The sequence below is a fragment of the Helicoverpa armigera genome, chromosome 7, assembly GCF_030705265.1.
Source record: "Helicoverpa armigera isolate CAAS_96S chromosome 7, ASM3070526v1, whole genome shotgun sequence".
NCBI lineage: Eukaryota > Metazoa > Arthropoda > Insecta > Lepidoptera > Noctuidae > Helicoverpa > Helicoverpa armigera.
In genome coordinates this window covers 3,040-30,791 of record NC_087126.1, presented here as the reverse complement: position 1 = coordinate 30,791, position 27,752 = coordinate 3,040, and the positions used below count along the sequence as shown (strand labels likewise).

Here is a 27,752-nt window from a genome sequence, read left to right as displayed (position 1 = left end):
TCAGAAGCCAGTAAGTCTGACACCAGTCTAACCAAGGGGTATCGGGTTGCCCGGGTAACTGGGTTGAGGAGGTCAGATAGACAGTCGCTTCTTGTAAAGCACTGGTACTCAGCTGAATCCGGTTAGACTGGAAGCCGACCCCAACATGATTGGGAAAAAGGCTCGGAGGATGATGACGTGAAAAAGTGCTAAAAACTAGCCTATGTTCAATAAACGTTTTTGACTTTGACTTTAGTAGGTATAAATACCTACGAATTATCTCGCAAGTGGTAAAATTGACACGGCAGAGACACGATATTTAAACTGTGGCAGAGATTAGGCCGGTGATGGTAGGTAAATAAACAAAACAAGTCAGAGTCAAATAGTAAAGTTTGTAATCGCCACAATAACATAAAGAAGGTTAGCAGACAGAGAGGAGGCGCGCGAGCGGCGCGCGACCGCGGGCGACACGCGCGCCAGCATGTTGGCGGAGCGTGCGTCGGGTGACACGGCCGAGCTGAGGTGCGTGGCCACGCTGCTCGGCGTGCTGGAGCCCGGCGGCAGCGCCGCCTCCTCGCCGCCGTACTCCGCGCCGTTGTCGCCGTACTCGCCCGCCTTCAAGTACACGCGTGAGGTTCGCGCTGGTTTGCCCTAGAAACACCCGGTCGCGGCACTGCGGCGCCCGAGACGGGGCGTCTCGCGGCGGACGCATCGCTTTACCTTGAAGTCAGGCCGGTTGGGCTCGAACTCGAACGCGGGCCGCGGCGACGGCGGTGGAGACGAGCCCGGCGCTAGTTGCATGCCGGCCACGGAGCTGCGGCGCAGCGTGCTGCGCGTCGGGGCGGCCACGCTCGTCGGCCGCACCGGCCGCGACGCTGTCACGCCAAACGAAGTGGCCAGATATTGGTTATTTTGCTCGATACACAAATTTAGATAGAAACCGTGCAGCAAGTATTAAACAAAATAATATAATAATTAAAATAATAAAATCGAAGATGGTGGGGCTCTCACCATTGATGTGAAACCTTAAGGTTGAAAATCGTTGATAAATAATGAACACTCATAGATTAGATTTCCTATGTATGTTTGCTGACTGAGAAGAGGAGCCCGATGGCATAGTACAAAGCCCGATGGCCGATGGCCACGCGCCCTAATCAATCGGTCAAGCAACGCCCGGCGCGGTCGAATCTTTGCGCACCGAGGCCTCTCATTGCACGGCCTCCTTGACTACGATTCTTGCGTCGCGGATAAATGCATCCAAGTTTACGGTAACAAATGAGGGTATACATTTAGGTTAAGGAAGTTAGTTGGTAGACGTGTGCTTACTGGATGGGAGGAGAGCAGGCAAGGTGGCGGTGCGCGGCAGCAGGGCGTCCGTGTCGGCGCTGGTGTCGGCGGGCTCGGTGGTGGTGTCGTGCGTGGCCGCCGCGTCCTCCGTGTCCAGCAGGCGCCGCTCGCTGCACAGCTGCGCGCAGTCGCCGCCGCTGCACACCAAACGCACGACCACCCTACTCTATGTTGCTCATCGCAAAATGTCTTTGTCACTGCAAACCTACTTCCAGTAAGAACCTATCTACTTTTTAATACTCAATATTTTATAAGCATTCCATATGTTATACAGGTGGTACATTATAGTTTAGAAACAATATGGACCTTATAAGGTACAGCTTAAAGAAGTTACTTCAAGAAGCCTACTTCAATTACCTACCTAACATTGAACAATTTAGGTTATTTAGGTAGGCATCGTTCGGTGGCATAGCAGTAGGAGGCTTATACTTATCTACCAAGGACGAGCTGCTTTAGGTAAGAGAATTTTTTAATTGAGCGATTGAGTAGCTAGCAACTCAGATTGTTTTATTTTTGGCAAGATGATGCTGTCTTTCATGTGACGCATGTAGTCATAAAAGGAGGTTGAGGTCAGATAAGCAGTCAAAAAACATTGCGACCAACTCAGCTGCATCCGATTAGGGAAGGACCCGACCACCCAACATAGTTGCGAAAAGGCTAGGCAGATGATGTGGTCCAAAAGCTCGTAGAGAAATCGAGGGCATCTCAAAATTGTTGGCAGGAATCAGATAAAAAATTGAATAAGTTAGTATCTTCATGTGCATAATTGACGATACAACACGTTAAAAGGATTTAGTTCTGAAGTTAGACAACAGAAGATGCAAGAAACTCATCAGTATTTAGAAGCTACACAGGTGTAGCTAGCATTGCTAAAGAGCTGATGGATATCGTGGCGCAGATGTGGCCATCGCCTGGTCCTTGGCTATCTTTATATATAATACTAGCCGTTTTCCCGCGGTTTCACCCGCGTCCCGTGGAAGCTACTGCCCGCACCGGGATAAACTTTTAATTTAGTAAAGAAAAGCATTATTAATTATTATTTTCAAAATACCTATTGTTATTTTATTTTATATTTTTATATTTCATTATTATAATTTTTAATCAATGTTCATTGCTCTCAATTGTAGTAGAACATAATTATTTAAGTTTTCTGTAATTGGGGAAGGAACTGTCTCCTGAGATACAGGCTAACCACCTAGTTCAGGGGACAGAGCTTCGGTGTATTGTGTCATATTGTGGTTTCAATAAAGAGTTATTATTATCTGTATGTCTCTTCCAGACCTCGGGACTATAGAGTCCCGGATTTTTGGGAGGCGAACGTGGGGCCGAAGCCAACACGGTGAAGCCTTTTTGAGACAACTTTAATGAAATGGTGACACAAAACCGACGATTATCCCTGTATACACTATAGAAATGTACCCAAGGACAATCCCCGCTTCTGTGCTAAACTATTGCTAACTATGGATGAAAACTACTTGGGCTATTGTGATGGGATGCTAATGGACTAGGAATGGGGAAACTATGGGAACTATGGCACCTGCCGATGACGATGTATTAAATACATGTTAAAATGGCAGGTGGAGACTCGCCAACTCACTTACTGGGCCCCCGGAAATCAGTCACTGAAAAGCAACAAGAGGGCAACAGGGCATGAGCGGCTGAGAAGGGTGAGGATACTTCGGCGGACTTTGAACGCAGATCACGCGCTCCCTGTGGGTCCAGCATCACCGGCCCACTCGCCACTTACCACGAGGCACCTACCCTCTGAGCAGGACTAACCTTGCTCTAGCGACTCCACTCTGACCGGCCGATGAAGGCAAGCCAAGAGGCGGGAGACCTATCCCCCGTCATGCTTCACTCCGGCAAGCCGGAGATGGGGGACAGTATAGGTACTCTCCCTGGAGCACTCGGATATATAGCCCCGCGGGGTCGCTTCTCCGCGTCATCCGCCTCAGATGCCCTGCGTATAGCCTATGTTACTCGCAGATAATATAGCTTTCTAATGGTGAAAGAACATTTAAAATCGGTCCAGTAGTTTTTGAGTTTATCCATTACAATACAACCAAACAAACAAACAAAGTTTTCAAACATAGAAGTATAGATTATATTCTCCTCAGCTTATTTACGCATCTCAGTACATCCAGGTCTCTATAGAACCTCTCCAGTGGAGGATATGATGAGCCATTGTCGGAGACGTTCCCTGATACAGAATTGAGCTTAAGTTCTCAACGCTATGTTTCGACTGATGAGCATTTACTGTTGACTTAAAAAACTGGAACGTTTCGAACGTTTCATCTCGCGCGTCCCGTTGTTTTAGAATTCGACATCCGATTTTTTAAACAGGTTTTGCCGACCCCGTAACAGGTTTTGTCGCTGGCATAAGGAACAAGATCCGCGAACGAATTCACTGACAGAAGGTAGTCTTCTTCTCTAATATAATTGCCTACCTAAGTATGTAAGACTTGATTCAATCAAACTCACAGTCCACACGCGCGTAGAGTGTGTGCGCAATGAAGGAACTTGCGCCAGCGCGCCACGCTCTGTGCCACGTGCGTGTCGCCGCATGTGTCACCGCGCTGCTCCGCGTCGCCCGCCTCGCCGCCGGCCTGCGCCCCGCGCGCCGACCGGCTCAGCACGCCGCACAGCTTGCCCTCGCACACCACGCCCGCGCCCCAGTCGCTCTGCGGACAGACAGGCGTCAGCACGCGCCGCCACCGCCGGCAGCGCCGCCGCCCACACCCACCGAGCATAGCGTCGGGCCCACGAGGCACAGCGCCGAGTCCCGCAGCCCGGGCCAGCCGCGCGCGCGCTCGGCGCACGCCTCGCCCGGCACCAGCGTGGCGTCCACGATGCGCAGGCGCGGCGTGCGGCCCAGCGCCCGCACCACGTGGCACGTGGCGCGCGCCGCGCACTCGGCCGGTTGCGTGGCCATCAGGATGGGCCGCGAGCGCGCGCCGCCGCCGAACGGCGCTTCCAACTCCAGCACGGCCAGGTCCATGGCGGCGCCGCTCCAGGGGTCGTCGGCGCGCGCGGCGTCGGCGCCCGCGGCCAGCGCCAGCCGCGCCACGCGCCGCGCTGCACCCGCGCCCGGCGCCAGCGCCCACAGCTCGTGCGGCTCGCCCACCGCCGCGGCGCCCGGCCCCGCGCCCGGCCCGCCGCGCGCGCACCACGCCGACGTCAGCGCCGTGCGCAGCGACACCAGCGACCCACCGCAGCGCCGTCCGTTTGTATGCTCCACTACGATCTATAAGTAAGGAGCAGGTCACTTTCAATAAGAACCTACCTACGTATGTACAAGTATAAGCTGGGTGCACTACAAGCAGGTGAGGTTGCCAACTGGGGAAGGGATGTTGGTTTCCCAGCTTACACTGACTTAAACAATGAACATCCCAAAAAACGAATATTTAAACCTTTTTTCACCCATTTTGCTATACCTACGACTGTTTATAGTGGCTTTTTTATTTATGACAATCATCATCCTCCGAGCCTTTTGCCCAACTATGTTGGCGTCGGCTTCCAGTCTAACCGGATGTAGCTGAGTACCAGTGTTTTACAAGGAGCGACCTCCTCAACCCAGTTACCCGGGCAAACAAACTATTCAGCTTTTTATGACACCTATTTGTACAGATTTTCAACACGAGGCATCCAGGGTTTTTAAATTATCTGTTTAAGTACTCCTCAGATCAAAGTACCCATACACCAAAGTACTTATACTTCTACATATTATGAAACAAACTGTCTAGGGCCTACTTAATAAACTTCAACTTTTTACTAAATTATTTAGGCCAGTTTAAACCAGTTAGAATCACTGAATTCAGATCAATTGGGCAGAGGTCTCTGGACGCAGTTGTAGAAAAACAATAGAGACGTGAGCATTATGCATTACCATCAGTTTCGCTAGTGGATCAGTAGAACAGATAATAGTAGTAAGTTAATATGTTAGTTTAACGAGTTACCATGAAGGGTGCGGAGTCACTCTCATCTTCCTGGTCGGGCTCGCGATCATCCCCTGAGGATGGCGCCTTCACCGTATTGCTCTCTGCTACCAACAAATATTTGTTATATTGTAGTGCTCTAGTTTACAAACCATAGATCTTTATATTACAAAACTGGTTTCACAATAAGGAAAATTTCACATAATTCATTACAATCCGTTATGAACTTTTCATGAAATTTTCATGTGATATAATGGAATATGATGATAGTAGCAGTGAGCAGGCGTGAGGGAGCTGACTGAACACCGACCGCGCGCGGCGAGTGCTGCGGCCGACACCAGCAGAGCCGCCAGCAACGCGCTCCTCATGACATCGTCTGTCTGCACCGCGTTGTAACTAAACCACTTCACACTGTGAGCTCATGAGCCAGCATCACAAAATATCTAAAACAGTACTAATGCCAACGGCAATCTCAATTTTGACACTTTCAATAACATCTGTCCTGAAAGGAGTTTAACAATACGCTGCATTTTTAAACCTTGACAGCAGACCAAGCAGGATCTATGACTCTGTGATTGTCACTTAACTTGTTATAAAACTCATAATACCGTGAAGTTTAAAAATGATAATAATAATAGGGAGGACTATAGCCGATGTTTCCGACGGACAAAGTGGTAGAAGTACTGGAGCAGTTACTCTAGCTGAGGATGATTGACAGGCGGCACCTGCCACCACCTCGACCTCGAAGTTTTTTGAGTTTTGGGACATACAAGCACCTACCTAAACAGCTTATTGAAAAAACACCGTAAAGTGTTTTTTTTTAATGTTGGGTTGAGGACTCTCAAATTAAACTCAGAATTAATTAAGCACAAGTAAAAATAAACCGTGCAGCGACGGCTTAAGAATACATATGTCGCTACCCCTTCTTCCAGTGGGTGTCGTAAAAGTCGACTAATGGAGTATAAAATGCACCAAACACCAGTGCAAGAGAAGGAAAACTCGGAAAAAACCCTCTATCAACCCGTCTGGCCAGCGTGATAGCAGTAGGCTAAATACCTCTATGAGCAGCACAAAAAAGCCACGGCCCCTAGTTCCCGGCAGTCCCGCTATTCCCGGTCATGGTGGCGACCGTGGTTACGGCGGGGCAGGGGGTGCGAAGAATCTCCGGGTTACGGGAGGCCACCAAACAAAACTGACTCTGGCGACGTACAACGGCCGCACGCTACGGCTTGACTCGCATCTGGCGCAACTCGAGGTGGAACTTGGGAAGATTAGGTGGCACATATTAGGGTTATGTGAAGTTCGAAGAGAGGGGGAGGACACCATAACCCTCGAATCAGGTCACCTAATGTACTTCCGAGAGGAGACCAACAATCCCAAGGTGGCGTTGGGTTTCTGGTTAATAAGTCCCTAGCTGATAACGTTGTGGAGGTGTCTAGTGTGTCGAACAGGGTAGCGTACCTTATCTTAAAGCTCACCGACAGGTATAGCCTCAAGGTAGTGCAAGTGTACGCACCGACCTCGACACATTCAGACGATGAAGTGGAGGATATGTTTGATGATATATCAAGGGCCCTCCACTTCACTACAAAGACCCATTACACCGTTGTCATGGGGGACTTTAACGCTAAAGTGGGAGTACAGATTTGCGGCGAATCGGCAGTAGGATCCCATGGATTTGGAAGCAGGAATCATAGGGGCAAATGCTCGTCAACTTCCTCGAACGTGAGGGGCTCTTTTGATGAACTCTTTTTCAAAAGCAGCCCCAAAGGAAGTGGACGTGGCAAAGCCCCGACACTATGACTAAAAATGAGATTGACTTCATCATGACGAACAAGAAGCACATCTTCAGAGACGTCTCCGTGATCAATAGGTTTAATACCGGTAGCGATCACCGACTTGTCCGAGGCTCTCTGAATATCAACTTCAAGGCTGAACGTTTCCGTCTGATGAAGGCCAGGCTCCGACCAACACTGCTCCAAACCATGACAGGATCTGAAACGCTCCAGTCAAATTTGGAGAACCGATTTGCCGCCGTGGAAACCACAACAGACGTTAACCAGAACCACGAAAATGTGGTTCGGATCCTCAGGAGGAAGGTTCGAGATTCTGTAACATGCAGCGTAAGGGCAAGAAATCAAAGCTTTCGGAAGAGACATTAGGGCTTATGAAGAGACGACGTGAAAACCCACCTGTCACTTCGTCAGCTAAGCGGGCTCTAAACAAGCACGTACGACGCGACCTCCGGTGCTCCAATACTCTTGACATTGAAAGAGCAATTGAGCTGAATCGGGGGTCAAAGGTGTTCGTACAATCTCTTGGAAGAAGCCACTTGACGAAGCTGACCACAACAAGTGGAGAAGTCGTTTCTTCGGTGCCGGCAGTCCTTTCGGAAGTGGAAAATTTCTATGGCCGGTTATACGCATCGCATGCATCTCAACCTGATCCCGGAAATGAGGATTCTAGAGCCACATTAACACGCCATTTCACCGAAGACCTGCCAGAAGTCAGCAGTGGCGAAATCGAGATCGCTCTGAGACAGTTCAAAAATGGAAAAGCCCCTGGCGAGGATGGCATTACAACAGAGCTTTTAAAAGCAGGAGGTAAGCCCGAACTGGGGGAGCTCCAGAAGCTTTTTAATGCCGTCCTGTTTGAAGGGAGAACTCCAGAGGCGTGGAGTAGGAGTGTTGTCGTCCTGTTCTTCAAAAAGGGAGACAAAACCCAGTTGAAGAACTATCGACCCATTTCCCTCCTAAGCCACGTCTATAAGCTGTTCTCAAGAGTGATCACGAACCGACTTGCGCGAAGACTCGACGAATTCCAACCACCGGAGCAGGCTGGGTTTCGGAGCGGATACGGCACCATAGACCACATCCACACAGTGCGGCAGATTATACAGAAGACCGAAGAGTATAATCAGCCCCTGTGTCTAGCATTTGTGGACTATGAGAAGGCCTTTGACTCGGTTGAAATCTGGTCTGTTCTGGAGTCCCTGCAGCGTTGTCAAGTAGATTGGCGATACATCCAAGTGATGAGATGTCTCTACGAAGCCGCTACAATGTCCGTCCAAGTACAAAATCAGCAAACTAGGCCCATACCGTTGCATCGAGGAGTGAGACAAGGGGATGTTATTTCCCCGAAACTGTTCACTAATGCAATGGAGGATATGTTCAAGACGCTGAACTGGAAAGGACGTGGCATCAACATCAATGGCGAACACATCTCTCACTTGCGATTTGCTGACGATATCGTCATCATGGCAGAAACGCTGCAGGACCTACAACAAATGCTGAACGACCTGGCTGAATCTTCTCTACGCATCGGCCTACGGATGAACTTGGACAAAACCAAGGTCATGTTCAATGAACATGTTCTACCGGAACCGATTGCGATACACGGCGCCGTTCTTGAAGTTGTTCGGAAATATGTATACCTCGGGCAGACATTGCAGTTAGGTAGAAACAACTTTGAGTACGAGGTGAATAGGAGAATTCAGTTGGGTTGGGCTGCATTTGGGAAGCTACGTCGAGTCCTAACATCGTCGATCCCACAGTGCCTAAAGACGAAAGTCTTCAATCAGTGCGTCCTACCTGTCATGACTTACGGAGCCGAAACGTGGACACTGACGGTACGGCTGGTCCACAAGTTTAAAGTCGCTCAGCGGGCTATGGAAAGGGCTATGCTTGGCATTTCTCTGAGGGATCGCATCAGAAATGAGGTAATCCGTCAGAGAACCAAGGTCATCGACATAGCCCACCGAATCAGCAAGCTGAAGTGGCAGTGGGCTGGCCATATTAGCCGAAGAACCGATAACCGTTGGGGTAAACGAGTTCTAGAGTGGAGACCACGACTCGGCAAGCGTAGTGTAGGACGTCCTCAGGCACGGTGGAGTGATGACTTGCGCAAGACGGCTGGCAGGAGCTGGATGCGAGTAGCCGAAAATCGATCTCAGTGGCGTGCACTTGGAGAGGCCTATGTCCAGCAGTGGACTGCGATAGGCTGATGATGATGAAAAATAAACCATGACCGAAACGAGAGCCAGTTGTTTTTGTTGCTTCGGTACTTCAACTTTTTGTTAGATTGAGGACTCAAAAAGTAAGAATAAATGAGAAATCGGTACGCTCGAGCCCGTGAACGCGCCCGTGAACGTGAACGCCGCGAATCGGGCGAGTGTCGGTTTTTTGGGAAAGTTCAAAGGATGAATGTGCGGGCGCCCGGCGAATGTTTACACGCGCGTGGGCAGTCAGTCTCTCCTGCGCTTTCGGGACGAGTGGATCTTCATTCAATGTTCTAAGAAAGTCGCTACGATCGGAGATTACAACATTGCGAAATGGTCAACGTCGTTCATCATTTTGTTTGTTTTTCCAATAAAAATAAGTTAAGCCAAAGGATATGGCAGCAACAACGCCGACATCCTCGCTGCTCGCCATTCTTGCACTGACTGACACGACGGCGCGCGTGTGAACAGCTTGAATGTCCGCCTGCCCGCGACGGGCTGCACGCCGCGCAGCCCGCGAGGCAGCCCGCCGGGCTGCACGGCGTAGCGAGTGTTTCAATACCTAATTAGAATCCTGAGCGATAGCGAGGGAATCAAAAGAGCACAAGGTGAAAAATCTTTGCACTCGAGTGCAGCACGTAACTTTTCATCCCACCTCATCGAGGAAATTTCTAAACTCAATAAAAAGAAAATGGCAAATGGCACGCACGTCACACATGGCAAATTAAAAAGGTGTACCTATTAAAATTTATTTATGCAAAAACGGAGATTAAAAATGTAATGAGGTTTAAAATCGACTTCAAAACAATAAAAAATAATAATTTCATCCCATTTCATCGAGGAAATTACTAAATGCAAAAAAACAAAATGGCGCGCACATATGAGTATCTAGGTATCAAATTAAAAAGAAGTACCCATTAATATTAAGTGGGGTTAATGTTAACAACATAAGTTATGCTGATGACATGGTGTTACTGAGTGCATCGGTATGTGGTGTTAAGAGACTGCTTGCAATCTGTGAAGCGTATGCCAAGCAGCACGGATTAAAATATAATTCACTTAAAAGCGAGATCATGGTCTTTGAGGCAAGGAGAAACGGTACATGTGAAGTGTTTCCCAACAACATAGTGCTAAACGGCACAGCCTTGCGAATGGTCTTTAAAAAATACTTGGGACATGTGCTGACCCCTGACCTCAGGGACAATGATGACATCGAAAGGGAACGGAGGGCGCTGGCAGTAAGAGCGAATATGATAGCTCGCAGAAAGAAAGAAAGAAAATGAGTCTTCATCCCACCATCTCGGAAAGAGTAGTTTTACCCTTTGATATCTGAGCGCAAAAGTCGTTTTTATCCTCTAGAGCGGCAAAGTGATTTGAATTTAGAACATCGTGTGCAATACTCTATTTGTGACAATCTTGATAAGACTTTTCAAACAAATACATACCTATTAAACAAATAAAATACTGCTTAAAATAATTATTCAATTAATTAAGTCATTTTTATTAGTGTTTTTACATAGATTTGTAGCCTCGTTTCATTTTTAAACTGAGTTTTCAAATAAATGAACTTTAATAGGTACTGCTTTTTAATTTGATACTCATATATGCGCGCCATTTTGTTTTTTTTTTATTTTAGTAATTTCCTCGATGAGGTGGGATGAAAAGTTACGTGTTGCACTCGAGTGCAAAGATTTTTCACCTTGAGCTCTTTTGATTCCCTCGCTATCGCTCAGGATTCTAATTATTGAAACACTCGCTACGCTCGTGTTTCAATGAGGGTTTCGTAAAATGGCGTCCACGAGGTGGCAGCACCGAGTCGTCAGGTCCAAATAACTGTCAAAGTGCTTATCTTTACTATGAATAGTGAACGATTTTAGTGTTTTTTTTATTTTATAATTAAAGCACTGCATTATTGTTTTACTATTGCTGTTGAGTAAATAAAAAAAACTAAATCATATTGTGTTAAAAAAAATTTCAACAAGCTTTTCCTTAGTACCAGTGAATTTTGCACCCTCTCTCTTAGCTCAATTTTTAGTTCGGAAACCTTATTCTGACCGTAGTCCATAATAAAATCAATAACACTTCCAATATAACAGAATTTCAATAAACAATAAGTTCGGCACCTACAATTCCATACTATTTGACAGCTGTTTGGACCAGACGCATACGTGGCGCCACCCGGTGGCAGAAAAAATTTCAAAAACCCTCATTTTAGACAATCTTGATAAGACTTTTCAAACAAATACATATTAAATAAATAAAATACTGCTTAAAATAATTATTCAATTAACTTAGTAATTTTTATTATTGTTTTTACATAGATTTTTAACCTCGTTTCATTTTTAAACTGAGTTTTCAAATAAATGAACTTTAATATCTACTTCTTTTTAATTTGATACACAGACGTGCGCGCCATTTTGTTTTTTTGAGTTTAGAAAGGACCATGCCCATCTGTGCCCCAGTAACGCCCAGTTAAAGTATATTACAAGATAGCCCTATTAAATAAAAACTAGAATTATGATGATAATTTGAAGTCTTAAAAAGCACCGGTTAAAAAATAAAAATAATAAGACATTCTTGTTGATATTGCAGTACATGACATCGTTTCAATCATGCTTTATTTATTACGGTCTGTAATCTCGTCCTTTGGCCCATGTATATATTCATTTACTGTATACAATATATTCAAATAACTGACATGTTTATTTAATAACATACAATTAAGTCATGAATTCATGATGATCATGAAGTTCCTAGTGAAAAACTAATAGCAATGCTGTCTATAAACGATAAAATGTATAAAAAACCAGTGGGAATTTATCATGTTTAATGTCCAATATCTTTTGAATCGGTGCTTTATATAATATTAAATCGAGATATTTTACAAATATGGCTGTAAAGCTATCGTATGACATAGAACTGGAATTTGGGCATTGCATGGCGTTGCTGACTTTTGACACCATACTAATATGGGCATGATCCTTTCCTCGATGAGGTGGGATGAAAAGTTACGTGTTGCACTCGAGTGCAAAGATTTTTCACCTTGTGCTCTTTTGATTCCCTCGCTATCGCTCAGGATTCTAATTATTCGCTTGCTCGGTCATCAAAATTGAGCCCGCGGTTAAAAAGCAACTTTGCACTCTTGTATAACAAATAAGTATTAAACAAATAAAATACTGCTTAAGCTAAGCTAAGTATTTTTTTTTTAATTATTGTTTTTCCAGAGATATGTTGGGTTGCTCAAAGCTAGGTTTCACTTGGTTAGGTTTCACTATGTCGGGTTAGGTTAGGTTAGGTTAGGTTAGGTTCCGCCGTCGGGATCACACATCGTGGTCGGTGGAGCCCGGATAGCTGTCGAGTCCACCATGAAGTATCTGGGATTGGTGCTCGACAGCCGATGGGAATTCGGCCCCCACTTCCGGCGGCTGGTGCCCAAGCTGATGGGTGCAGCGGGCGCGCTGTCAACGTTGCTTCCTAACATGGGGGGCCCGAGCGCCGCCTGTAGGCGGTTGTACGTGGGAATCGTGCGGTCCATGGCCCTATATGGGGCCCCTGTGTGGGCGATGGACCTGGCGGCCAGCACTCTAGCCATTCTGCGCAGACCGCAGAGGGCGATGGCCGTCAGAGTCGTCCGCGGGTATCGCACGATTTCCTACGAGGCGGCTTGCGTCCTGGCCGGATCCCCGCCCTGGGACCTAGAGGCTAAAGTACTCGCGTCGCTGTATCGGTGGCGCGAGGAAGAGCGGGCACGGGACTCGAGGCCGGTGCAGCGGCAGATAGCGCAGCGCCGAGCAGAGCTCCGTCAGGTCTTGGTGGCGGAATGGCGGCAGAGGCTTCTGCGCTACCGCCGGCCTCGCCACCGTCGAGGCGATCCGGCCAGTGCTCGACGACTGGCTCGGGAGAAGGCACGGCTCCCTGTCGTTCAGGGTGACGCAGGTGCTGTCGGGGCACGGCTGCTTCGGCAAGTACCTGTGTCGCATAGGCAGGGAGCCGGACGCTCGGTGCCACCACTGCGTCCATGGCGGGGAGGACACGGCGCAACACACGTTCGTTCAGTGTGTTGCTTGGGAGGAGCAGCGCCGTGTCCTCACAAATGAAGTAGGAGGCGATCTGTCGCTGCCGGCCGTGGTACGGAAGATGGTCGGCAGCGCAGAGTCGTGGGACGCAGTGGTGTCCTTCTGCGAGGACGTGATGTCGCAGAAGGAAGCTGCGGAACGGGAGAGGAGATTTCAACTGCCGATCCCGCCCGCAGCAGGCGCTCCGGGCGCCGGAGGAGGGCAGACAACGCCCTCTTCCGCCCCCATGAACGGGTCCAGGGGCGAAGGACTTGGGAAGTCCCCGCCCCTATTCAACGGACCCGAGGCGGAGGCGCGCGCGGGTGTCGACGCGCGCCTCTGAGGCGTTGCACGGGGGAGTTTAACACCTCACCCCCCCGTGCCCGAGGCGAGGCCCGCAAGGCGGGCCAGCACCAGTGCGGGGCTGCGGAAGAATTTGGATTCCCGCGGCCCCGCGCCCTGTAAGGAGGAGGACACAGGGGGTTTTAGCCGGTAAGAGTCCGGCACACCCTCCGCCTCTCCCAGGCGGAGGAAGTCCATGAGGATTTCCCCGAGAAAAAAAAAAAAGGTTAGGTTGGGGTGCCTGCCAGAAAACCTCCCCGTGCTCGGCAACTGCTGGTCCCTGTGGATACGTCCTGGGGAAGAGCAGTCACCGGGCCAGTGCACCCTGGGCACGGACAATAATCTCTTCGCGGGGGGTGGGATAGAGGAGATTGTTGTCCGTGGCTAATTTCGGCAGGAGCGGAGGAGTCGCTCCCGAGGGCTCCCTATAGACGCTCTGCAGCTGCAGGGTGCACATAGGAGCGAGGAGGTGTAGGCCGCGGGCGTCTTACAATCCGCGGTCTAGGGACGTCGTGGCGTGTTGATACGCCACGTAGTCCAGGTAGACAGCAAGTTGCTCCTCAACTTGCTGTCTATGGGGGCAGTCGTGCCCGAGGGGGTGCTTAGGTTAAGTTAGGTATAAGGTAGACATAAGGTAATTTAGGAAAAAAAAAAAAAAAAAAAAAATACAAAAAAAAAAAATAGATTTAAGTAGCTTTTAGTTTCACCGAACAGCGGGCGGTATATCCTGCACCAGGGGCACCCGTTGGCCTCGGGAGGACCAAATACCCTCCCGAAAAGAACGGCCGCATCACCTTGGGGAAGTGATGTGCGTAATCACCCAAATCGTAATATGAAAATGTCCGATATAGAATGTGTTTTGTCATGCGACCCGGCTGACGCCCGGCGCTCGCAGGTATCCGGGCCTGCGAGTGTTCAATTGGTTACCGATGGACGCGCAGGGGTAGGCGACCAGGCCCCTGTTGCCGATAATGTTACTGGCAGCGGTAAAAAGAAAAGTGGAGGCGGGAGGACGCGTGAGAAACGCCCACGCGACCCTGCTCTGGAGGCTGGGTCAGCAGGCTTGTCCTCCGATGAGGAAGGCCTGCCAGCCCCCAAAAGGACGTCGGCAACGGCGGCCTCGAGAAAGGCAACTGGTTCGCAGCCGCAGAGGAATGCGCATGGAAGGTTCCTGCGCTCCAAGAACTCAGTGGCCAGCGGGACAGAATACGAAATGGGGGTCTCTAGTGAGGACCCCGGGGTCGAGAGTTGCACCTCACTAGGGAGCACCAAAGCGGAAATTAACGCCGCCAAAAGGGAGCAGCGGAAGGTCGTCGCAGCCGACGAAGTGTCGCTAATGTCTAGTCGCGCACGTGAGCGACGTGCTGCTCTGGCAGCAGAAGGGGGTGAGCCATCGGCGTTAGTTCTGAGCCAACTGGCCTTGGACGGGGTGGACTTAGTACTGAAGGTTGCTACCAAATCTGGCAGCCTGAAAGGTACTTTCACCCGTGGCTTGAAAGAGGCCGCAGGTGACATCAAGGAGGCTATTGGCCTCCTTCTCAATAGGACGGCCTCTGACGAAGTGTCGAAATTACAGGAGGAGAACGGCCGTCTCCGAAGAGACCTAGAAGACCTGCGACAGCAAGTCGCCTTGCTGAGCGAGCAGCACCAGCGACACAAGTCCGTCGAAAGCACAGACGCAGTAGCACCGTCTCCCCCAGCGCCACCGGCAAGCCTCAAGGGTTGAGGAAGTCGAACGTATTGTCCGACTCTGCATGCTCCAGTGCGGGAGCATGGTCAATGCTCGACTGGAGGCAATTTCCCAGCGTCTTCCTGCGGAAATCCTCCGTCCACCCCTAGCAGCCGACTCTCGAAGGGCTGAAGGGCCGCCGAGACCTGTGGGGAAGCCCGTGGAGGACACTGGAAAGCCCGCGGAGGGAGCCCCCCCGAATGACGAGTCAGGAACCTCTGGGTCTAAGGGTGAGACTTGGGCGAAAGTGGTTGGCCGTAAAAAGGCTCGCAAAGCCGCTAAGAAGGCGTCAGCAGTAGCGCGCGCCACCAGCGTAACTGCAAAGGGGGCCCAATCTGCACGACGGTCTACCAAAGAAGGTCGCAAAGTGCCGGCTGTACGTGCTCCGCGATCCGAAGCTGTGACGCTCACGTTACAGCCCGGAGCTGTGGAACGGGGCGTGACGTACCAGTCGGTTATTGCCGAGGCCAAGGCCAAGATCAAATTATCAGATCTTGGCCTGCAGTCCGTTACCCTCAGGCAAGCTGCCACGGGTGCACGGCTATTTGAGGTGGCTGGTGCTGGAAGCGACAGTGCCGAAAAGGCGGACGCTCTTGCCGCCAAGATGAGGGAGGTCCTCAACCCTGAGGACGTTCGGGTCTCCAGGCCAGTCAAAACCGCAGAGGTGCGAATTGCTGGTCTGGACGACTCCGTGACCTCTGAAGAGGTGGTGGCGGCCGTTGCCCGAAGCGGTGAGTGTCTGCCAGAAAAGGTACGTGCCGGCGATATACGCGCCGACGCCACCGGACTCGGCGTAGTATGGGTTCGGTGTCCTGTTGCGTCGGCAAAGAAGATAGCCGATAACGGCAGATTGCTGGTGGGCTGGGTATCAGCGAGAGTTAAACTCCTGCAGCCCCGGGCTTTGCGGTGCTTCCGGTGCCTGGAGAAGGGGCACGTCCGAGCAAAGTGCACTGCTGAAGTTGACCGTAGTGACCTTTGCTATCGCTGCGGTCAGCCCGGCCACAAGGCGGCCCAGTGTTCCGCGCCGCTCAACTGCAGCGTGTGTTCGGCTGCAGGGAAGCCAGCGGGACACAAATTGGGTGGAGGAGCCTGCGGCGCACCTGCCAGCAAGGCCAAGAAGAAAAAGAAGAGCTCTAAACCTGCCGGGGAAACCTCGCCGCCCCCGCAGGCTAGTTGCTCCGCGGCCGACTCCCGGCCCAGGACCGTTGCCGAGGGAATGGAATGTCAATAATGGCTCAATTCCATTTCCTCCAGGGCAACATTAACCACTGTGCCAGAGCTCAGGATCTTCTCCTCCAGAGCATGGCAGAGTGGTCGATTCACGTGGCTGTGGTCGCCGAGCCTTACTTCATCCCCGCTCGAGATAACTGGCTGGGATGCGCTGACGGTTTGGTGGCCATTATTGGTGAGACTCTGAGCGACCCGTCTCGGGGCCGCGGCTGGGTTGCTGCGGTCTCGGGTGGCATCGTCATTGTGGGGGTGTATTTCTCCCCCAACAAGAGTCTCGCCGACTTTGAGGGTTTCCTTGTCGAATTGGGCGCCGTCGTAGGCCGCTATCACCCGCGTCCCGCACTGGTGCTCGGGGATTTCAACGCCAAGTCATCGGCGTGGGGATCTCCGGTCACTGACCCTCGGGGCGAGGTTCTAGAAGAGTGGGCGGTGACGACTGGTCTGGTCGTCCTGAATCGGGGTTCAGAATACACGTGCGTGCGGCAGCGCGGCGGGTCGATAGTGGATGTCTCGTTTGCGAGCCCCTCTATCGCCAGCCGAGTCCGCGACTGGCATGTCGCTGTGGAGGTGGAGACGCTGTCGGACCATCGGTATATCCGGTTCGACGTCTCTGCCCAGACCGTAAACGGCCGCCATCCAACAACCCCGATTAGCGACGGCCCGCGCTGGGCGCTTAAGCGCATTGACAGGGAACTACTCGAGGAAGCTGCCTTAGTCCAGTCCTGGATTTGGGAGTCGACGACGGACGGCCCCATCGACGTCGACGCGGTGGCGCTGCGGTTTCGCGGGGCGATGACGCAGATCTGCGACGCTTCCATGCCCCGTGCCCGCCAACAGTCCGCAAGGCGCCAGGTGTACTGGTGGACTGATGAAATCGCACGGCTGCGTGTTGAGTGCGTTGCGGCTCGCCGCGAGTACACACGATACCGGAGACGACGTCGAAGGAATCCCGTCGAAGAAGACGCGCTGTATGAGGTGTACCGCGCGTCCAAGGAGACTCTGTGGCTGGCCATCGGCGACTCTAAGTCGCGTGCCAGGAAGGAGCTGCTGGGGTCTCTAGACCGGGACCCGTGGGGGCGCCCCTACCGATGGGTACGTGGCAAGCTACGGCCCTGGGCGCCTCCACTGGTACAAAGTATGCAACCCCAGTTGCTAGAGGCGGTGGTATCGGCCCTCTTCCCTGAGAGAGCGGAACACGTTCCCCCGGCGATGGCGTCGCCCCCAGCCACAGGTTCTTCAGAAGAGGAGAACACCGATGTCCCCGAGGTGACGCAAGCAGAGACGAGAGCGGCCGTGTCGCGACTTCGGGCTAAAAACACAGCGCCGGGACCCGATGGAGTTCCTGGTCGAGCTCTCGTCCTGGCCCTGAAGGAGCTGGAGCCCCAGCTGAGGGGGCTCTTCACGGCTTGTCTCGAGCAGGGTCAGTTTCCCAATGTGTGGGAGGAGGGGAGGCTGGTGCTGCTCAGGAAGGAGGGGCGCCCCGCGGACTCGCCGTCCGCGTATCGGCCCATAGTGCTGCTCGACGAGGCGGGAAAACTCTTTGAGCGCATCATAGCCGATCGCCTCGTCAGCCACTTGTGCAGTGAGGGGCCGGATCTGGACGACAACCAATTCGGTTTTCGTCGGGGGCGCTCCACCATAGACGCCATCATGCGCGTGAGGGCCCTGGCGGAGGAGACTGTGTCCCGGGGTGGGGTGGTGCTGGCGGTGTCCTTAGACATCTCCAACGCATTTAACACCCTTCCCTGGAGTTGCATTCGGGAGGCTCTCAAATACCATCGAGTTCCTCCCTACCTCCGCCGTATAGTAGGGGCCTACCTGGAGGGCAGATGCGTCAGTTTTCGGGGACGTGACGGTGCCGGTCGGCACCTTATGTCGTGCGGTGTTCCGCAGGGATCGGTCTTGGGACCCCTCCTGTGGAACATCGGCTACGACTGGGTGCTAAGGGGTGAGCTCACACCGGGCGCCGACATGACGTGTTATGCGGACGACACGCTTGTCACTGCCCGGGGGAGCTCGCACAGGGAAGCGACGTTGATAGCCACAGCTGCGGTATCACAGGTGGTGAACCGCATCCGGCGCCTGGGCCTGGAGGTGGCCCTAAACAAGTCGGAGGCCATCGTGTTCCATGGTCCCCGACGTGCGCCGCCGCCGGGATCACACATCGTGGTCAGCGGGGCCCGGATCGCTGTCGGCCCCACCATGAAGTACCTGGGCTTGGTGCTCGACAGCCGATGGGAATTCGGGCCTCACTTCCGGCGGCTGACGCCCAAGCTGATGGGCGCTGCGGGCGCGCTATCATCGTTGCTTCCCAACTTGGGGGGACCGAGCGCCGCCTGTAGGCGGTTGTACGTGGGAATCGTGCGGTCCATGGCCCTATATGGGGCCCCCGTGTGGGCGATGGACATGACGGCCGGCACGCTCGCCATCCTGCGCAAACCGCAGAGGGCGATGGCCGTCAGAGTCATCCGAGGGTACCGCACGATTTCCTACGAGGCGGCTTGTGTCCTGGCCGGATCCCCGCCCTGGGACCTAGAGGCGAAAGTACTCGCGTCATTATACCGATGGCGCGAGGAAGAGCGGGTACGGGGCTCGATGCCGGTGCAGCGGGAGATCGAGCTGCGCCGAGAGGAGCTCCGTCAAGTCCTAGTGGCGGAATGGCGGCAAAGGCTGATGCGCCCTACCGCCGGCCTTGCTACCGTCGAGGCGATCCGGCCAGTACTCGACGACTGGCTCGAGAGAGGGCACGGCTCCCTGTCATTCAGGGTGACGCAGGTACTGTCGGGGCATGGGTGCTTCGGCAAGTTTCTGTGTCGCTTAGACAGGGAGCCGGACGCTCGGTGTCACCACTGCGTCCATTGCGGGGAGGACACGGCGCAACACACGCTCGCTGAGTGTGTAGCTTGGGAGGAGCAGCGCCGTGTCCTCACAAACGAAATCGGAGACGATCTGTCGCTGCCGGCTGTGGTGCAGAGGATGGTCGGCAGTGCAGAGTCGTGGGACGCGGTGGTTTCCTTTTGCGAGGACGTGATGTCGCAGAAGGAATCTGCGGAACGGGAGAGGGAGATTTTGACTCCCTTCCCCGGTCGCAGAAGGCGCACCGGGCAAAGGAGAAGGGCGGACAACGCCCTCTTCCGCCCCCCATGAATGGGTTCAAGGGCGAGGGACTTGGGGAAGTTCCCGCCCCTACTCAGTGGACCCGAGGCGGTGGCACGCGCGTGTGTCGGCGCGTGCCCCTGAGATGATGCACGGGGTAGGCGAACACCTCACTACCCGTGCAAGAGACGAGGCCGTGCGAGGGCCAGCACTGAGTGTGGGGCTGCGGAAGAATCTGGATTCCCGCGGCCCCGCGCACACGATAAGGAGGACACAAGGGGTTTAGCCGGTAGGAGTCCGGCATACCCTCCGCCTTTCCCCAGGCGGAGGAAGTCCATGAGGATTTCCCCCTCCCAAAAAAAGGTTAGGTTAGGTTAGGTTAGGTTAGGTTAGGTTAGGTTTTTTTTTTTTTTCCCCGTTCATGAGAACAACGGGACCTTATTATTCTTATATTTCTCATGCATACTAGTTCTCGCATTTATGCCTCTCGCACTTTCAAGCATCATACCTCCTTCCATGCATCATCTTTTTTACTATGCCGGGTGGGACTCCCGCTAATTTGGCCTACTTTTATTTGTTACAATAGGGAAAATAATTATATCAAGCGGCTTTATTTACTTGAACTTTTATCAAGTACAGGAAATAATTAATGTTTCTTAATTTACTATCAATTTGTTTAAGTACTATGTTGTTGTTTAGATTACATTAGTTTGATTCTTACGCTCTAGATATACATTTTTCTTTCTTAATTTATCTTATCTCTACTGACATTGTTTTTTACTAAGTATTACAATTACAAACTACAGATTAACAATACAATTTATTTCTTATGACTATGCTCTTATATCTAAAAGTAGAAACTTTTCCATCTTTCCATCTTATTCTATTTAACTTATTTTTAAACAATATACCTTTAATATAACATTTTAGATATAGTTTTACACTTTTGTAAGGGCTTACATGATTTATTTATTGTTTTTCTGTTTTTTAAACCTTTCTACTCACTTTTTAAATCTTATTTATTACTTGCTGCTATATTAGTGGCAATAATATATATATACATACTTTATATATATTTATTGTCATATTTTCTTTTCCAGTATCTATTTATTTCTTGGTATTTTAATTGTTTTGTTGGGTGCGGTTTGATGTTGTGTGTGTTGTTATTGATATGCTTGTATATAGTCATTATATAGTTAACATATCTGTGTATATATGTTTTTGTTCTCCGGTTTCCATAGTTTTGTTCTTTCCTCCTAAGTGTTCTCGGTTTTTGTACTCCCGGTTTGAGTTATTGCATGTCTTGTCTGTGTATGTGTTTCGTGCTGTAGTGTGTGTTACGCACCCCACATTTAGTGAGTTAATGGTAAGCAGTGTTTGCGCGGGCCAGGTAATCCCATTTTTGACGTACTGGGCACTGTGCGCTGAATGCATTATGGTCGGTTTTCTGCTGCCTAGAGTGCGAGCAGTTGCAGCACTGCGGTTCGTTTCCTGCGATGTAGTCTGCGCATTTCTCGCGCAGATGCGGTCCGCCGCAGTGGCTGCATCTGTCCACACTTTCGGTGCAAAATTTCCGGCCATGACCGTAGGCGAGGCACTTAGTGCATTGGATGAGAGGAGACTGGTCCTCCACCCTGATCCTTTGCAGGTCAAGGTAGAGGGCTCCGGACTCCGTCATCCTCTGCCATACTATTGGTCTTACCTGTACCACGACGTGGGCTGTTCTGGGGTTTTTTGTCCTTTTTTTATATTTTATTTCAATTTCTTTGTCGGTTTGTTCAAGTCCCCTGAAAATGTTTTCATTTTGTGAGTGTAGCGCCTTAACCATTTCTTCATCATCACTATCCAAAAAGACATCTTTCAGGACGACTAGAGGGTTTTTATTTTTCATTGGTACTACTGTTAGTCCCTCACCCTGACTTTCTAGCCTGTGCTTGACTTTTTCTAGGTCCTCCACTGTGTCACATCCTAGAATAACGGTCTGATTTTTGGCCTTTCTGACCTTATTTATTCTTAGACCAGTGGTCCTGGCATCAACCGCCTTTTTCACTCTGGCGAGTACCTCATCAGCAGTCTCCAGATTGCCTTCGGAGGTGACCGCCATCGAATGAAGTGCTGGCCGGTATACTTGATTGGACGCTGCTACGCTGGCGTAAGTCCTGGGATTGGGACTCTGACACGTGACCGTCCCTGTGGCAACCTGGTTGATTTGCTCTTTGGCTATCGCAACATCACCGGCAATTTCATCGAGCTTATTGCCGAGGGTATGAGAGCGGCCATGACTCTGACATCGTCGGTCGTGGTATCAACAGCCGCTCTAGCCTCGTCAATTTTGTCGATGATTTTGTCGATGATGTCAGCGCCACCATCGTCGCGGAGAGCAGTTTGCTCTTCAAAAGCTGCGGTCATTTTTAACTCAAGGAGGTTGAGTCGTGTCTCCAAGTTGGTTTCAACCTCATCAAGGCGCATCAGAACGTCTTTGTCGTTTCCTGCTAAGGTCCCTTTTGTGTGCGGTTGTGTTTTTGTCCCTGCTTCCAGACATGTCATTCTCTTGCTGAGCTCGTAGAGGACCCGCTGGCCTCTGTCCGAATGAATCTCCAGGTAGCTTTTGATATCTTTACGCATTTGCGGATATTCGCGGACTTTCGAAGGAATATCCTCGAAACTTTTCATTAACTCCTGGAGGAGTTTGTCGCTTGTCATAGCCGCGTAATTGTCCTGGAGTTTCTTATACGCCTCCATGTTGTCCAGGGACCTTCTACTCCGCTCGGGTCTGCGGATGAATGTTTTGGCAGCGTCCTGCACTGCGGGTGGTCCACCAGAGGGGCTAGGTGTGGCATTCTTGGAAGTGCCCGACGTTGTAGGAGTGCGATACATTATTAGTTTGCTTGTGTATGTGTGTATTTGTGGTGTAGTGTGTGTTGTGTTGTATGTGTTTGGCAAAGGCCTAGCGAGGGAAACGGGGAAAATTGTCAAGTTTCAACTTGACCCTGTATAGGGGGGTCAGTTCTGGTTTTGTATAACAATTGTAAAATAAATATTTTATCTAAAACTAAGTTTTAGGTAGATTCCTAGTTCTACCTAAGACTATCTTAAAAACTACAGTGAGGTCCCTCACCCCTTATTTGCAAAAAGGTTAGGTTAGGTTAGGTTAGGTTGGACCTGGCGGCCAGCACTCTAGCCATTCTGCGCAGACCGCAGAGGGCGATGGCCGTCAGAGTCGTCCGCGGGTATCGCACGATTTCCTACGAGGCGGCTTGCGTCCTGGCCGGATCCCCGCCCTGGGACCTAGAGGCTAAAGTACTCGCGTCGCTGTATCGGTGGCGCGAGGAAGAGCGGGCACGGGACTCGAGGCCGGTGCAGCGGCAGATAGCGCAGCGCCGAGCAGAGCTCCGTCAGGTCTTGGTGGCGGAATGGCGGCAGAGGCTACCGCGCCTACCGCCACCGTCGAGGCGATCCGGCCAGTGCTCGACGACTGGCTCGGGAGAAGGCACGGCTCCCTGTCGTTCAGGGTGACGCAGGTGCTGTCGGGGCACGGCTGCTTCGGCAAGTACCTGTGTCGCATAGGCGGGAGCCGGACGCTCGGTGCCACCACTGCGTCCATGGCGGGGAGGACACGGCGCAACACGTTCGTTCAGTGTGTTGCTTGGGAGGAGCAGCGCCGTGTCCTCACAAATGAAGTAGGAGGCGATCTGTCGCTGCCGGCCGTGGTACGGAAGATGGTCGGCAGCGCAGAGTCGTGGGACGCAGTGGTGTCCTTCTGCGAGGACGTGATGTCGCAGAAGGAAGCTGCGGAACGGGAGAGGGAGATTTCAACTGCCGATCCCGCCCGCAGCAGGCGCTCCGGGCGCCGGAGGAGGGCAGACAACGCCCTCTTCCGCCCCCATGAACGGGTCCAGGGGCGAAGGACTTGGGAAGTCCCGCCCCTATTCAACGGACCCGAGGCGGAGGCGCGCGCGGGTGTCGACGCGCGCCTCTGAGGCGTTGCACGGGGTTTAACACCTCACCCCGTGCCCGAGGCGAGGCCCGCAAGGCGGGCCAGCACCAGTGCGGGGCTGCGGAAGAATTTGGATTCCCGCGGCCCCGCGCCCACGAGGACAGGGGGTTTTAGCCGGTAGAGTCCGGCACACCCTCCGCCTCTCCCAGGCGGAGGAAGTCCATGAGGATTTCCCCGAGAAAAAAAGGTTAGGTTAGGTTAGGTTAGGTTTTTTTTAACAAGTGGGAAATCCTCATGGACACCCCGAGGGGTAGTGCCGGACTCTTACCGGCTAAAACCCACTCCTGCCGTCCCTTGTTCCCCTGACGTGGTCAGAGACCTTTTTAGTCTGTTTCCTTTGTTTTAACTTGAGTTATTTTTTGATGATACGTGGAATCTTAGATCGTTTCAAATAAATATTTGTTTATAATAAATATTCATTTTATATATAAATAGATAAAATAAATTTAATAATTGTATATATTTATATTTTTTAAAGTAGTTCATGTGTTTTCTATGTCATATAATCTCAGTATTTATACCTAATAAGATCTGTTTTGTATATAGTACATTGTCATTGTTGTGTATATATGGTACAGTATTATTATTTGTATATATTTAATTATAAATATTTGTATATAGTTGTATAAATTAAATTATAGGTATTTGTGTATTATTGTAAAAAATTAATATTTTTGTATAATTGTAAAATTGAATTATAAATATTTGTGTATAGTTGTAAAAAATTTAAATTATAAATATTTGTGTATAATTGTATAAAATAAATGTTAAATATTTTTGTATATATGTAATAAATTGACGATCTTTTGTGTATACCCCATGCTTACCAGGCCATATTATTTCTAATAAGGTGGAAGCATGGGTCAGGCTTCTTTATTCCTACGTATTATTTTATTTGCAACTGTTTCGGCATACTCTAGGAATTTTTCTCTTGTTTTTCGTTTGTGCATTATGTGGCTAATATTTTGTAGGCTCAGCTCTATGTCTAACTCCTGTTCCAGTGTCCACCGTTCTCGCGAGAAGATAGGGCATTCTAAGATGATATGGGGGACAGACTCGATCGCACTGGGGTCGCAGATGCACGATGGGTTCTCCTTACACTTGAAGCGGTGCAAGTATTCGGAGAACCCGCCGTGCCCAGTCAGCACTTGTGTTATTACCCCACGTGGCAGAATTTTTCTGACGATCCTGTACGCGTCCGCAGCGTCCGGCAAGAAGATCTTTGTGACCCCCGCTGTCGCTCCGTTTCCGTATCTCCGGTTCCATTCGCCCAGCGACTCCAATCGGATCTGCCGCTTGACGAATGAAACCGGGCAGAGGTCGTAATCTGGCCTGGTTTTGTTCTTTAAGGCCGCTTCCTTGGCCAGGTGGTCGGCGCGCTCATTTCCCTCCAGTCCAGCGTGTGCCTTTATCCAGAACAAGGATGTAACTTTGCCCTGGGATAAAGCCACACTGAGGTTCGCCCTTGCTTCCACTGCCAGGGCGTGGAGGGCACTCTGGTTGGTGACCGTTTGCAGGGCTGCCTTCGAGTCACTGTATATGCCAAAAGTGCCCTCCCGGCGCCGCAGTATTTGCCTAGTGGCTACGCATATGGCCAGGAGTTCTGCCTGGTAGACAGTACAGCAGGACGGCAGACTGAGTTTCGAGGACTTGATCTCGGCCTCTCTATCCCAAAGGGAGAGTGCTGCTCCGACCTTGCCCTCGATCTTGCTGCCGTCTGTGAAGAACCGTATGTCCTGGCTGTTGTGGGACTCCACATGAGACTGATCTACCAAGCTCACGAACCCCATGGCCGTATGTTTCGCCGGATGTGGCGTGTCTGCGAACGCTACCACTCGTTCCACCTCACGACCGGCCAGCGAAGTTACTCCCTTTTTCTTTTCATATAGCGCTGCTGCTTCCTGAATCCTGAGGTCGAGCGGGAGCAACCCCGCTAGCACAAGTGCCGAATGCAGTGAGACGGTGCGGTACGCTCCGCACAGTTTCTGAGCGAACCCTCGCTGGACCGAATTTAGGAGTTTCTGCACACCGACTTTCTTGGCTGCTGGCGCCCAGGCGCTAGCCGCGTACAGAATCACCGGTTCCACCGCCGCCGTGTAGATGCTGCGGATCACCTCGGGGTGTAGACCCCAGCTCACCTTTGCCGCTCTGGCCAACTGTTTATAGATATTAATGGCCTTCTTACAGACATTTGCGACATGGGTGTTAAATGTGAGCTTGTGATCCACAGTGAGCCCCAGTATCTTTATTTCCTCTGACATGCCAATGGCGACCCCGCCCATGCTCAGGAGGGGGACATCGTACTTAAGCTTCCTGGTTACAACCATGGCGCATGTTTTGTGTGGCGCAAAGGTTAGGTTAGGTTAGGTTAGGTTAGGTTCGGGGTGGGGTGGTGTTGGCGGTGTCTTTAGACATCTCCAACGCGTTCAACACCCTGCCCTGGAGCTGTATTCGGGAGGCACTGAGATATCACCGCGTGCCTCCCTACCTCCGTCGCACAGTAGGGGCCTACCTAGAAGGTAGATGCGTCACATATCGGGGACATGACGGTGCCGGTCGGCACCTCATGACGTGCGGTGTTCCACAGGGATCGGTGCTGGGGCCGCTCCTGTGGAACATCGGTTGATGGGTGCTGAGGCGAACTCCCGTCGGGCGCCGACTTGACGTGTTATGCGGACGACACGCTTGTCACTGCCCGGGGGAGCTCGCACAGGGAAGCAGCGTTGATAGCCACGGCTGCGGTGTCACAGGTGGTGAACCGCATCCGGCGCCTGGGCCTGGAGGTGGCCCTCAACAAGTCGGAGGCCATGGTGTTTCATGGCCCCCGACGCGCGCCGCCGTCGGGATCACACATCGTGGTCGGTGGAGCCCGGACAGCTGTCGAGTCCACCATGAAGTATCTGGGATTGGTGCTCGACAGCCGATGAAATTCGGCCCCACTTCCGGCGGCTGGTGCCCAAGCTGATGGGTGCAGCGGGCGCGCTGTCAACGTTGCTTCCTAACATGGGGGGCCCGAGCGCCGCCTGTAGGCGGTTGTACGTGGGAATCGTGCGGTCCATGGCCCTATATGGGGCCCCTGTGTGGGCGATGGACCTGGCGGCCAGCACTCTAGCCATTCTGCGCAGACCGCAGGGGCGATGGCCGTCAGAGTCGTCCGCGGGTATCGCACGATTTCCTACGAGGCGGCTTGCGTCCTGGCCGGATCCCGCCCCCTGGGACCTAGAGGCTAAAGTACTCGCGTCGCTGTATCGGTGGCGCGAGGAAGAGCGGGCACGGGACTCGAGGCCGGTGCAGCGGCAGATAGCGCAGCGCCGAGCAGAGCTCCGTCAGGTCTTGGTGGCGGAATGGCGGCAGAGGCTTCTGCGCCCTACCGCCGGCCTCGCCACCGTCGAGGCGATCCGGCCAGTGCTCGACGACTGGCTCGGGAGAAGGCACGGCTCCCTGTCGTTCAGGGTGACGCAGGTGCTGTCGGGGCACGGCTGCTTCGGCAAGTACCTGTGTCGCATAGGCAGGGAGCCGGACGCTCGGTGCCACCACTGCGTCCATGGCGGGGAGGACACGGCGCAACACACGTTCGTTCAGTGTGTTGCTTGGGAGGAGCAGCGCCGTGTCCTCACAAATGAAGTAGGAGGCGATCTGTCGCTGCCGGCCGTGGTACGGAAGATGGTCGGCAGCGCAGAGTCGTGGGACGCAGTGGTGTCCTTCTGCGAGGACGTGATGTCGCAGAAGGAAGCTGCGGAACGGGAGAGGGAGATTTCAACTGCCGATCCCGCCCGCAGCAGGCGCTCCGGGCGCCGGAGGAGGGCGACAACGCCCTCTTCCGCCCCCATGAACGGGTCCAGGGGCGAAGGACTTGGGAAGTCCCCGCCCTATTCAGCGGACCCGAGGCGGAGGCGCGCGCGGGTGTCGACGCGCGCCTCTGAGGCGTTGCACGGGGAGTTTAACACCTCACCCCGTGCCCGAGGCGAGGCCCGCAAGGCGGGCCAGCACCAGTGCGGGGCTGCGGAAGAATTTGGATTCCCGCGGCCCCGCGCCCATAAGGAGG

General features: G+C 52.1%; 2 protein-coding genes across 4 annotated transcripts; both read right to left on the bottom strand.

The window, feature by feature from the left end:
• Positions 1–357: 357 nt before the first annotated feature.
• LOC126056085 (uncharacterized) lies at positions 358–5,789 on the bottom strand. Of its 3 annotated transcripts, none has more exons than XM_049847649.2 (7): positions 5,572–5,789; positions 5,283–5,368; positions 4,070–4,570; positions 3,808–4,007; positions 1,306–1,463; positions 700–854; positions 358–630 (listed from the first exon to the last, which is right to left on the bottom strand). In XM_049847649.2, the coding sequence occupies exons 1-7, from the start codon at positions 5,627–5,629 to the stop codon at positions 358–360; spliced, it is 1,431 nt and encodes a 476-aa protein (XP_049703606.1). In that variant the 5' UTR covers positions 5,630–5,789. The 3 variants fall into 3 exon arrangements, with proteins under 3 accessions (XP_049703606.1, XP_049703608.1, XP_049703607.1); XM_049847651.2 differs by having other exon boundaries at positions 358–594; XM_049847650.2 differs by having other exon boundaries at positions 5,283–5,365; positions 5,572–5,785.
• An 18,781-nt stretch (positions 5,790–24,570) lies between these two features.
• On the bottom strand, positions 24,571–26,034 carry LOC135117138 (uncharacterized). The gene has a single exon (XM_064035605.1). It carries the CDS (start codon positions 26,032–26,034, stop codon positions 24,571–24,573), a length of 1,464 nt encoding a protein of 487 aa, XP_063891675.1.
• Between the last annotated feature and the right edge of the window lie 1,718 nt (positions 26,035–27,752).

What these genes read in the sequence shown, in the direction of transcription:
- LOC126056085 (XM_049847649.2), bottom strand. Translation starts at nt 5,629, where the DNA reads ATGAGGAGCGCGTTGCTGGCGGCTCTGCTGGTGTCGGCCGCAGCACTC. An exon ending in GCCTGCTCTCCTCCCATCCA is followed by an intron (nt 855 to 1,305) that starts GTAAGCACACGT and finishes TTGGCGTGACAG; the next exon opens with CGTCGCGGCCGGTGCGGCCG. An exon ending in CCAACCGGCCTGACTTCAAG is followed by an intron (nt 631 to 699) that starts GTAAAGCGATGC and finishes GGGTGTTTCTAG; the next exon opens with GGCAAACCAGCGCGAACCTC.
- LOC135117138 (XM_064035605.1), bottom strand. Translation starts at nt 26,034, where the DNA reads ATGGTTGTAACCAGGAAGCTTAAGTACGATGTCCCCCTCCTGAGCATG.